The sequence below is a fragment of the Nematolebias whitei genome, chromosome 12, assembly GCF_014905685.2.
Source record: "Nematolebias whitei isolate Nwh7 chromosome 12, NemWhi1, whole genome shotgun sequence".
NCBI classification, from domain to species: Eukaryota; Metazoa; Chordata; class Actinopteri; order Cyprinodontiformes; family Rivulidae; genus Nematolebias; species Nematolebias whitei.
The window spans coordinates 38,488,548-38,501,128 of NC_056509.1; the positions used below are offsets into that span (position 1 = coordinate 38,488,548).

Consider the following 12,581-nt stretch of genomic DNA (forward strand, 5'->3'; position numbering starts at 1 on the left):
TATTGAGAAAAACTGCCCAATTTTGTTGAGAGACCAGCTGATCAAATCCATCGTTACAATTTGGAAGGTATGCAAAAAAAGGGGCTCTGAAAAAGTTCACAAGACAAAGAGCAAAGCAGGGATGGAGCGAGGGATGGAGTAGAAGAGGACGCGTCTGCCTTCCACCGAGAACAAGCAAGATAAGAAGTCTTTTGGATAAAAGACGAGACCTGTCAACCTTGTTAGATTTATCCATCCTTCCATCATCTTTACCCGCTTCTTGCTTTTCAGGTTGCAGGGGGTCGCTGGTGCCCATGTCCAACAGATTCTCTGCAAGAGGCGGGGTACACCCTGGACAGGTCTCCTGTCCATCACAGGGACACATTGAGACAAAACGAGACAAACCATTCACTCACCCACACTAGGGACAATTTAGTTACCAATCAGCCTAACATGCATGTTTTTGGTCTGTGGAAGGAAACCAGAGTACCCGGAGAAAACCCACACATGCACAGAGAAAATATGCAAACTCAATTCAGAAAGGCCCCCGGCTGGGATTTGATCCAGCAACCTTCTTGCCAAGAGGCAGCAGCTCTACCAAATGAGCCACCGTGCTGCCTCTTGCTAGATTTATTCATTGGTTTATTCAATTTTGATGATAAAAAATCCATAGAAATGTTAAGGGTTGGAAGAATTGAAGGTCAATTTGTGTAGAAAAAATGAACGGTGTGCTGAATATGATGCACAGAATTTGGTTTACGTTTGTGTTGATGAGCTGCACTTGTAACGATAACACGTGTTTTAACTTGAGCATGGTAGTGAAACCAGCTACCTTTGTGCAGTGGTCATAATGAAGATGCTCTCAGGCCCTCATCAGAGACCATTGTTGTAACTCAACTTACTGTGACCACTCACTGATAATGAAGGCAGAAACTGTACACTAGCATGCCAGCCTACCCAGCGTGACGGCGCTTCACCAATCAGCACTGTGAACACGTAACACATAGTTAGAAAGATGTGTATATGATTTTAATGTTGTCTCTTATATGAAAAGCAAACTTTCTGTCCTTTTGATTGAAAGTGAAAAGCCGTATCTAAAGAAGGAGCCAGGAAGTTATTAGATTGTTCAGAGGTGGAATGATGGTTACATAACAGATTATTTAAAAAAAATAAATAAAAAAAAACAGCCACTAAATTCTCTATTGACTCTCAGTAAAAAGCCAAAAAAATCTATCACTGAAGTTGTTGCTGTAGCATTAGTTATGTTAATTTACGCTGATCAGGTTGTTTTGGTTATTTTCTGCCTCAGTTTAAAGAAATAGAGTTTAATTTTGACCAGATTGACAAACTAAAGGCTAGGCTAATGCAGGGGCTGGTGAGGTGAGGAGAGACAGCTTAATGACAACAGGGGACAGGTGTAAGTGGGCGGGGAAGGACTGTGGAGCAGACACAGTCTGAGAGAAAGTACTGGGAATTTACAGGAAACACAGGGAGCCACAGAAACAAACTGAACACAAAGAAAAACACGAACAAGAAATGAAAATAGATTGTGACACATGGGACCTTGAAGGATTTGGGCATGGTACTCAGATCAGTGTTATACTTTATGTACATTTTGGCTACAAAAAAATGTGCATTTAAAAGTTCAAACACAAAAGTACAAAAAAATTAAACCACGACACCATGTCTATACTCAAATACACAGCTAGATTGACAAGCCATTATACAAAGTATATATATATAAATTTTTTCTTCCCTCGCTCTTGAGCAAGACGGATGCTTTTTTCCCCTCTCCTGTCTGCCTCCTGCTGTTTTTGCTCTCTGTCTTGTGTATCAGACCTTCTATATACACATATTCTGAATCGTAAACTGCTGTCATGGATCTGGTCAGCTGGACTTTCAACACGATCTATAAAAAATTTTCAACCAAGTGACAGTGTCCTGGAGAACCCTCATTCCCCGCTGGCATGCACACGGCAGGGTACGTCATGGATCCATGGGGGGTTTTGAAGTTGATGTGCCTTTCCTTATTGTCTCAGGAGGATGCCAAAGATGTTTATATCATTTGAATCATGATAGCAGAGTTTCTGCTTTTTGGCGCCGGCGGATACCTATATTATCGGCTATTAAAGAAGATGATGGCAGCAGTTTTGGCCATGGCGAAGCTGCCGACCTTGTGTGAAGGTTTGGTTTGTGCTTCGAGCACTCAAAATCAGCTGATTTATGAACTAAACCATAAGATAGAAACGATTTGTGAGAATCGCAGGCCACTTGCGGCTTCTGGGACTCGCCAGCATGTTGGGAATGACCTTGGAGGGAGCTAATAAGCATGGACCAATGGAATGCCCACAGATCTGGACATTTTGGATCAATAAAAGTACCAGCAGAACTCAAGGCTGACGAGAAATAACAGTCTGCCTGAAAAAAAAAAAAAGAACAACTGGCTTATCTGAATCTGACTTCCACGTTCGGCCTTGAAGCAGGCAGACTTATCAAATTTCTCCTGGGATATGTGTTAACGAAGAAGGCTCAATCTATCGCAACCCCACCCCCACTACCCCCGCCCCAAGAACTTCTGTGAATGTTTATCAGAGCTGTACCAGATGACACCAACATCTTAACAGGACTATGGCGCTATCTGGTAGTGCTTCATGGACCAATCTCACCATCTTGTCGTCAAATGCATATATAATGCATCTATAAATGTGCTGCTGGTAGAGTTTTTTGATGTCTTAAATTGTGTCCTGATAAGGACAAGGTGTGAAGAGATCTTTGACGTAATACCACTATCCTTTCCTCATGGCCTTTTCTCCTTTTCTATCTGAAAGAATATGGGGCCGTGATCTTAGAAGCAACGTGCACTCTGCCCCTTATTCGGACGACTGTACAAACATAATTTCATTATACTTTGGTGCAATGATAATAAAGCTTATTCTGATTAACTGTTCATAATCCTTCTGTGAGGATGGATGGATGGTCGATCGGTCAGTCAGTCCCAGGGGGGAAACTTGAGGCATCCAGTAGCATGCTCTAATTATACTGAACCCCCCCCCCCACCCAAAAAAAAAAACATGAAATAAAACACCCAAGAAACAAAGAAAAAATCACTTAAAAGGATTTGATTCTTTACATGGACATGAATCTGTGCAAAATAAGGTGTTAAAGCCAGCACATGTTAACATTTGGAAATATTTTACATCTGTTCTTTGAGTCCCTTCAAAGATTACGTCAGAGAAATCGAAGGCCACACAAATCGAAAAGTTGACATTATGAATCTCTTACTGTGCTAAATGGGGATGAAAGTGTAGAAGCCAGCCCGGCTGGTTATGTAATGTTGTAGCTGTCACTAACAAGAACTGGCAGTGACGAGCCAAATTCTTTTAATACTGCGTAATGATTTGGGGCTACGCTACGCACAGAACCCCCTCGTTTAAATAGATGTTCTTTATTCTTCTCCGAAAAGACAAGTTTTTATGACATGGTTCCCTCTGGACCTCCTCCATCAGCTGCAGTTAAATGTAGCTGCTTGTGTTGAGAATAAACTGCTTTCAAAGCAAAGTTATATAATAACAGCATGCTCTCGTATATAAAGCATAGGCGTTACCTGTTATGTAAAATAATGGAGTCCCTTGTCATCACTTTCACAAAGCTGTCACCTTTCCCTTCACGCGTAGACTGGTTGGTGCCCTACTTTTCTCCAACACTTTCAGACTTCTTTAATTGAGCTGAAAATGCTCTCTGTGGTTTGGCGCTGCATCGAGTCGAGTTTCAGGGTTGTACTAAACACCTTGTGTTGCCCACACTTTGGTTTTGGCAATGAGCAAAACAAATCTGCTTTCAAGTGTGCTTGAAAACTCTTTTTCTTAGATTGTACACCCACTTAAGCATGCAAAATAGAGAAAGCATCACGTCCAACCTGCAAAAATGCCCACATAAATATTCATTACAATGTACAAAATAAAAAATAGACCAAAAAAAAAACCTTTCTTATTGTGAAACAGAAAAGACTTTTCACCTTTTGGCTTCATGTACAGGAAGTGGCATTTGCATCAAAAGGTTATACTCAGAACTTCTACTGTGTATTTTTTAAACTAAGTACAAGCAAAGTATGACAATGGTTTTGAAGCAGATGTGCTATAAAAAAGTTCCCTGTTGTGTTTTCACGGTGGTACTTACTGACAAGTTTCATTTAGACACCTAAAACATGAGAACAAAGAACTAGAGGTAGTGGATGACCACATACACAACACCCAGGTAGTCTACCACCGCGGTATACCCACTACATAAATGTAGACTACACCACTGCCTGGATGGGAGCACCAGTGTGTGCCCACATGTCCAGGTTGGACCCATGGCCCTGGGCCCTCCCCACACAGCCAGGTTCCTGCTGAGAGAGATGGTGCTGTAAATCCTGAAAACCATTCACAGTCTGTGAATCATATACTGAACTTGGACTGGAGATAAGATGTTGGCACAGAAGGAATGCAGAGCCTGAGGGGAGCACCGTTATTAAGACTGTGTGTGTTTTAATGAAACTTATCCTTTTTATATAGAACCAGTAAAATGTGGTATCCTCATGTATCTTTGCATAATCGTATGAAATGAGATTTGAGTTCATCTCCGTGAGAACCACCTTTATTCATACTGCAAGGCTTAATGCCCAAGTAAGCGATCATATCTATTTTTTCACGTTTATTCCTATAATATTAAAATGTGAATATCCTCAAACTCAAGTGTGACTTTTCTATAGCCCTGAAGTGATCTGCATGTACAGAAGAAGACGGGACGTCACAAGGATCACTCCGTGTTTACGAACGTAAATACAAATGCTACGCAAGTGATTCTGAAGTTGTTGTGAAATCAGAAGCATTTAAATTATTATCTGACGCGCTTGTTTTGTACAGTGCTAATATTTAAACTTGCCTCTTGCTGGCTCCTCCAGTGCAGTACTGTATTTCTGGAATAGGAGTGACACACTGAAGATTAAATAAACTCAAGCATTGATCCCATCACACCAGTATCGATACGGTCAGACACTAATGTCATGTGTTGCTGTAGATTCTCAGTCATCCAGGACATGGCAAATTTAAAGAAAAAGACAAAGCAACTGGATTTCTGTTCTGTAGCGGAAGGCCTGAGGAGTGCCAATATTAAACTGAACAACATGGGGGCTCAGTTCATTGAACTATTGCCTCTCAGCAAGGTCGCCGATTCAAATCCCGACCGGGGGCCTTTCTGGGTGGAGTTTGCATGTTCTCTCTGTGCATGCATGGGTTTTCTCCGGGTACTCCAATTTCCTCCCACAGACCAAAAACATGCACGTTAGGCTGATTGGTAACTCTAAATTGTCTCTAGGTGTGAGTGAGAGAGTGAATGGATGTTTGTCTCGTTTGTCTCTATGTGTCCCTGTGATGGACTGGAGACCTGTCCAGGGTGTCTCCCGCTTCTCACACAGTGACTGCTGGATATGGGCATCAGTGACCCCGTGACCCGAAAAGGAAGAAGCGAGTAAAGATAATGGATGGATGGATGGATGAAGATTGGCAACAACACCACCAGCCTGATCAAGAAAGCTCATCAGAGACTCTACTTCCTCAGACGGCTGAGGCGAGCTGGTCTGGGAAGCTCAGTCCTCACCTCCTTCTACAGGTGTGCAGTGGAGAGCATCCTGTGCTCGAGCATCAATGTGTGGCATGGAGGCTGCACAGCTGCAGAAAGAAAAGCTTTGCAGAGAGTGGTGAAGGCTGCACAGAAATCTGTTGGAATCAGTCTCCCCACCATCACAGACATCTACACCTCCAGATGCAGGAAGAGGGCCACCTGCATCATGAAGGACCCCACTCACCCAGCACACACACTTTTTGCCCCACTCCCCTCAGGAAGGAGGTTAAGGAGCATTAAGTGTAGAACCACTAGACTGAGGAACAGCTTCTACCCTGAGGCTGTTAGACTCATGAATCTCTAACTAGAATAATCACTGTGAAAAACCATATCATGTTGCTGCTGATCTGTTTCATGTTGCTGCTGATCTGTTTCAATGTTGATGTGTTCATGCGTGCACATCTGCTCACAGACTCATGTTCATGTTTGTGCTGATGTCCAATGTTTTATGTTATGAGTGCTTAGTGTATATTTAGTTGATGTTTTTCTTAGTTCATATCTTAGATGTTATTACTGTTTTTCTTATACATTTTATTGTTGGATGTAACTGGGACCCTGTGTACATAATTTCGCTCCACCACATGTACCACATGAGGTGTGAATGACAATAAAGAAACTCTGACTCTGAATATTATTGATATTTAGACTGATCTGCATCCCGCTACCTCATTGATGTAAGAGTTGGATGAAATGTGACATGATCAATCAGACTGAGGTCGCTTTGAAAAACATAGAAATATATCTGATTTAATACCGTGTATAACAAAGGGTCGGATTTGAAATAATAATTAAAAAAGCAACAGATTTGTCACATTCCGACTGTCTTAAAATCCTGATATTGGTTGCATATGAGCAAAAACATTGGATCTGAGTCACTGCACAAGTTGGGGAACCCAGGGGATGCTGACCCCACCAAGTGATACACGTTCGCGTTGAGACCCTGAGCCACTACTTGGCTAAGTGTTAAGTGAACTTCTCAGCCTCATTGCATTTGGACAGTTTCAATTTAAAATCCTACTTGCTTGCCTGCTGTATGGATGGAGTAGGTAGGTAAAAGGTGGATTTTAAACATTCCAGAAATAGCAGGATCAATGACAGGTGAGCTTGCTGGTTAATTTTTAAAGGGGGTTGATACTGTCATGTCTAAAGCCCCCACTTTTTCAAAAGAAGAAAAAGTCTGATAAGAATTTTTTTTCGCCTCCAGTTCCTACATGTGTCCATTTTCACTACTTCTGTCTGTCTAAACAGATCTCACTTGTAAATTGTAAACTGTTTTTGTTTCTTCTAATGTTTTTATTTACTTTCTAATACCGGATATTTGTATCTTTATGTATGGAAACATATTTATTTACTTTATTTTATAAATGTTTGTGTTTTATTTGATGCTGACGAATAAAAAAAAAACTACTAGGAACGTAGTTTTGATTTAAATGTGCCACATGAAAAATTTTACTCCGGTTAGCAGCGGTAAAATAAGCAATTTAAAGTAGCAATAATAGATGAAGTACTACGGAAAATGTAAAATTAGTGTTCGGTCATAAGACAACTAGAACATACTCCTGCCTGCCCACTGCTTGCATCTGTGACATCGTGGAGGAACAAAGATGGTGACCGATGAGGGCAAAAGCTCAGCCAACAAAGCAACTATTTCATTAACAGCTGTGTCACAAATTTATTTATTTTTTTACAATAAATTAACATAATTTAGAATTAATGTTAATTTCATTCAACAGTCCTGTAAAACAACTAGATGATATATGAGGATAACCAGAGCTGAAGTCAGTCAATAACACAAACAACTCAGAAATTACATACAGAGAATATTGCATACCAGTATTGGAATAACATTTATTTATTATTATTTATCTAACCTGTAATCGACACTTAGAAAATGTTCACATCCTATGAAGGATGAAACTTGTTTCTACTGATATTGGCTAACCATTGTCTCAATCCATCAGGTTTGTGGAAACCTAAAAATTGTAAAATATATAATATTATTTTGCACAATGTTAATATTAAATAAACTGAAATCAATACCATATAGTACTATTTAATAATTGTAGTATGATTCAGCATAGTGCTACGCTCTGACACAGAAGCTATAATACCAATTCAAGAATTAGTAGCGATGACATCAGCTTCATAGGCTCGTTTTAATTTTAAACTGTGTTCAGATAGATCACATTTGCACTGAGGTAAATAAGATCAATCTGCTTAATTGTGAAATAAAACACATTTTCTTCTTTCTCTTCGGTTGGTACAGCCGTAGCACACACAGCTTTGTGGCATATACATTAGATAGTTTATTATATTGTTATACTAATATTACCATTATTAATTTTTACGATTTTTACATTATCTGCTTTGCCAATTTCTACAACAATGTTAAGTCCAGACGCTTACCCTCTCTGATTATGGCGGGCCATTAAAAGGAAGTGACGTAACGGTCCTTGTCCTAACTTCCTGGAGACGGTTACAGCGGTTTCCACGACAACGAGTAGTCCGCCCTCAAAACGAAGTCGGGCGAGCTAGCTATTAGTTTTAGCGTTTAATTAACTCGAATTGTTTAGGAAGTGACGTATTTCTGGACAAATGGCTCTCGAGTCCCACAGACACAGGGAACCGAGCGGAACCTACACCTTCTCGAGCCGTCCCAGAGCCGTCGAGAGCCGGTCCAAGTACAGAGAACCTCCGGCCGAACAGTACGTTCGTCTCGGTCTGGTAGAGAGGATAACTGCTGCTGAAGTTAGTGTGTGTGACGAACCGGTTTATAATCACAACAGCAACAAAATAAACATCGACTGAAGCAGTTTTAAAGCATGTAAATAGTCAGTATTAAATATAAGCATTGTGGTTTTACATGTGTTGCACTTATTTAAGCTCTGCTGCACATTTCAGCAAGAAATAATGAAGTTTCATTTGTCACGTGAATTATATTAATCAATTAAATAATGCATAGATGTAAAAAGTTTAAAACCCTTTGCTGATTTTTACACAAGCAAATAACCTTCAGTGCCAAACGCACAAAATGCCTGAAAAGTTAGCTGCTGAAAATACTTTGCATGAATGCACTTCTACTTGTTCCCGCAGGAGACAGCGGCAGTATGGAAACATCATGTATGATCCTCGAGTTGTCCGAAGGAACACCGCCGCTCAGCAGTTCCCACAAACAGTGTGTATCATCCGAGTTTTTCTCTGTTTTTCTCTTCTTTTATCTTTATATTGTGCTGTCCACTGTGAACAGACAGCCCAGGCAGACCTCGCTGAGAGACAAAGACAGCAGGCGAACAGGAAAAGGCCCATCGCTCGAAGACTGACCATAGAGCAGCTCAGACTCAGGACTGCTGAATCCCTTCAGGCCAGAAAACACATTGATGTGCAGACAGGTGAAACTCTCAACAACCACCTGCAATCTTCTGGAAACAGAAGTTGTTAGCTTTTGTAATACTTTATTTTCAGATCTTTACCTTGAAGAACTGAGTGAGGTCATTGAAACTACAGACATCGAATGCCAAACTGAGGAATATCTGGATAAACCAGCGACTCCGCTCTTCATACCTGCCAAATCTGGCAAAGATGCTGAAACACAGATAGAGGAGGGAGATGTGAGTGAATTCACTATACTTTATAAACAATTAAAAAAAAAAAAAACACTGTAAGACAATAACAATAAACATAGATACTTATCATGAGTGTTCCCTCCAGTTGTTTGACTTTGACACTGAAGTCCAGCCGATCTTGGAGGTCCTGGTGGGAAAGACAATCGAGCAGTCCCTGCTGGAGGTGATGGAGGAAGAGGAGCTGGCCTGTCTGCGGGCGCAGCAAAAGGCCTTTCAAGAGCTCAGAAACAACGAGCTGGCGGAGGTGCAACGTCTTCAGGAGCAGGAGAGACGGCGCAAAGAGGAGAAAGTATGCAAATTCCCTTTAAATCTTGCCTCCAGAAGATTAAGCGCAGACGCTAGAAACCTTTGGTGCTGTTATTATTATTATTTTTTTAGGTTGAACTCTTGTTTTATTTTCTGCTCAAGTTGAGTACTAAAATGAATGCTGGCGATAAGAGTTATCATTAGTAAACGCTATTTCACAAGAAATGCTTTTATATTTGTGCGCTGTGAGAGCTGTGGTTTTCAACAGTTGCTGATGTTTACTCACGTTTCCATGGAAACAAAGTCTGACTGACCTCAAAGCTGATGAAGCACATCAGCTTGGGTTTTACATGAACGCTTTTATCTTCAATGTCCAAATCTTCATCTTACACTTTTCCGAGGACTTTAACTCAAGCCTTTTCAGTTTATTACCATTTTTAATTAGTGCCGCACCGCCATCAATTTGTCTTTCTGTATGTTAAGGGCTCATTTTGTGCATTTTTTTTCCACTGCATTTCCTAGAAACCAATAAGCTTTGTTCATATGGGAAAAGATTTTACATGCCGAAGAAAGAACTTCTGTACAAAACAACACATGATCCTGATTTGAAGATGTTAAAACTGTTAGTGTTTGCAAGTCCTTGATTAGATGTTCCTTTTAAATCCTATAGGAGCGTAGGATTGCCCAGCAGAAAGAGGTGCTGAAGAAAGAGAGGGAGACAGCAGAGAAGATCGCAGCCCGGGTGTACAGCCAGCAGTACTTAGCCGACCTCCTGCCTGCGGTCTTCACCTCTCTGAGGAACCATGGCTACTTTTACGACCCCGTGGAGAAAGGTGAGCCTCTTCAGCGTCTGTCGTTCTGCCACATGGGAAATCACTGCACAAATCTACACTTTACAGCTCATAGAATCAGTCAACAAAACATTTGTGGTTCTGATGTTGCAGATATCGAGGTGAATTTCCTCCCGTGGCTCATGGCTGAGGTTCACATCAATTTAGAGAAGACAAACACAGCCAGAGAACTGCTGGACAGTAAGAACATTTTGACAAACTTCAGTTATTCACTGCTTGATTTATTTATTTATTTTACAAAATAGACCAACAGACCTTAGTGTGCAATCCTGTTTACTATTTTTATTATTTTATTTCCCACAAATAGTATATTTGACTAATAGACCCTGTCTTCTATATTGTGGGCTGAATATTAAATTTTTCTAAACGTTAGTATCCCAATTGTAAATATGCGCCTTGATCGCCACCTAGTGGTGACAGTTAAACATTATTATTAAATGACAAAGTTTATCTTTTCGGTCTGTTTCAGCTCTCATCTATGAAGTCACCCAGAAAAGACTGAAGGAGTTTAAATATCTGGAGACAGAGCCAAGCCAGACTGACTCTTGAACAAATCTGTGGAGTGCAAAAAAAAAAGTAAAATTAAACTCAATAAATGAGAATTCATTGATATGTATATAACAGAAAAATAGTGTTTTTTATTGTTTTGAAATAATTCAGCAACTTCTACACACTTTGATACGTTTAGGTTTTTTTTTTATATATATGAAACTGATCTCAGCTGTTTTTGTCTTAAAATATTTTCTTGGAAATTGTGGTTTTATTGGTTCTTTTATTTAAAAATATTTAGATTAACATTTACAGATATCTCCATCTTTTACCACTTGGGGCCGAGATGGTGTAGAGGCAGGGCAGCCGGCTTTGGACCCAAAAGTCCCAGGTTCGATCCACAGTCACTGCACATCACGTGGTGTCTTTGGGCAGCACACCTCATCCCCAAAATGCCTCCCAGGCGCTTTCAATAGCTGCCCACTGCACCACCTGGTGGTGGATGGGTTAAATGCAGAGACTAATTTCGCCATTGTATGGAAACATACAGTGCTGACATTGTGACGACATTATTATTATTATTATTATTATCCGTGGTCGAGTCGCAGAGGCAACAGATCCAAGAGAGAAACCCAGACATCCCTCCCCCCAGCGACACTCCAGCTCCTCCTGGGGGACCCCGAGGTGTTTCCAGATCAGAGAAGATATACATTACCTCCAGCGAGTTCTGGAACTGTCCTGAGGTCTTCCCTCAGTGGGACGTGCCCAGAAACACCTCAAAGGGAGGCGATTCTCGGACCATCTCAGACTCCTTTCAATGCAAAGGAGCAGCACCTCTACTCCTAGCTCCCCCTGGATAAAGAAGCTCCTGAATCACTCTATATCTGTAGGGCTGAGGCCGGCCACCCTACGAAGGAAGCTCGTCTGGACTGCTTGTATCCAGGATCTTGTTCATTTGGTCAAGATCAAAACCTCATGACTACAAATAAGGGTTGGAACATAGAAGAACCAGTGAATGGAGAGTTGGCCCTTTTGACTCAACTTTTCCTTCACCACAACCAATCGACACAATGTCCTCATTACTGAGGACGAGACCCCAATCCATCAACCCATCTCCTGCTCCATTTTACCAACACTCATGAACAAGACACAGATTAGACAGATGAACTCCTCCACATGGTGCAAAGACTCCCCCTGACACGAAGAGGACCGTGGCCTCAGGCTTAGAAGAGGTGACTCATCCCAGCTGCTTCACACTCAGCTGCAAACTGTTCCAGTGCACTCTAAAGATCATGGTCCAACAGAACCATATCATCTGCATAAAGCCGAAACAAGGCCTTGAGGTTCCCGAACCAGGTGCCCGCCTCTCCTCGACTGCACCTTATAATCCTGTCCATGAACACCGCAAACAGGATCAGAGACATGGGACAACCCTGGTGGAGTCCAACCCGCACTGGGAACGAGCTTAGTTTGTTGCCAAGAATACACATAGTTCCTGTTTTGGTTATTCAGTGACCCGTAAAGTGCCCTTAAAAGCAACCCTGGAACCACATACTCCCACAGCACCCCCCACAGAATGCCTTGAGGAACACAGTCATGAAGACAATCTATAGATAGATGAACTATTCTATTCACCCAGACACTCAGTGAGAAGACTACAGGTCTGTATATAAAGCAGGGGTTCCCAACCCTGGTCCTTGAGGAACACCACCCTGCATGTTTTAGTTGTTTC

At 41.3% G+C, this 12,581-nt stretch overlaps 1 protein-coding gene across 1 annotated transcript; it reads left to right on the forward strand.

The window, feature by feature from the left end:
* The first annotated feature begins 8,235 nt into the window (after positions 1-8,235).
* rsph3 (radial spoke head 3) lies at positions 8,236-10,909 on the forward strand. The gene is made up of 8 exons (XM_037685175.1): positions 8,236-8,345; positions 8,734-8,815; positions 8,888-9,029; positions 9,103-9,248; positions 9,349-9,552; positions 10,180-10,342; positions 10,454-10,540; positions 10,830-10,909. The coding sequence occupies exons 1-8, from the start codon at positions 8,236-8,238 to the stop codon at positions 10,907-10,909; spliced, it is 1,014 nt and encodes a 337-aa protein (XP_037541103.1).
* Positions 10,910-12,581: the final 1,672 nt, after the last annotated feature.

Bases quoted from the DNA above. Each gene is read 5' to 3' on its own strand.
- rsph3 (XM_037685175.1), top strand. From the start codon at position 8,236: ATGGCTCTCGAGTCCCACAGACACAGGGAACCGAGCGGAACCTACACC. The intron at 9,030-9,102 runs GTGAAACTCTCA...CTTTATTTTCAG, and splicing joins ACACATTGATGTGCAGACAG to ATCTTTACCTTGAAGAACTG. The intron at 9,553-10,179 runs GTATGCAAATTC...TAAATCCTATAG, and splicing joins GACGGCGCAAAGAGGAGAAA to GAGCGTAGGATTGCCCAGCA.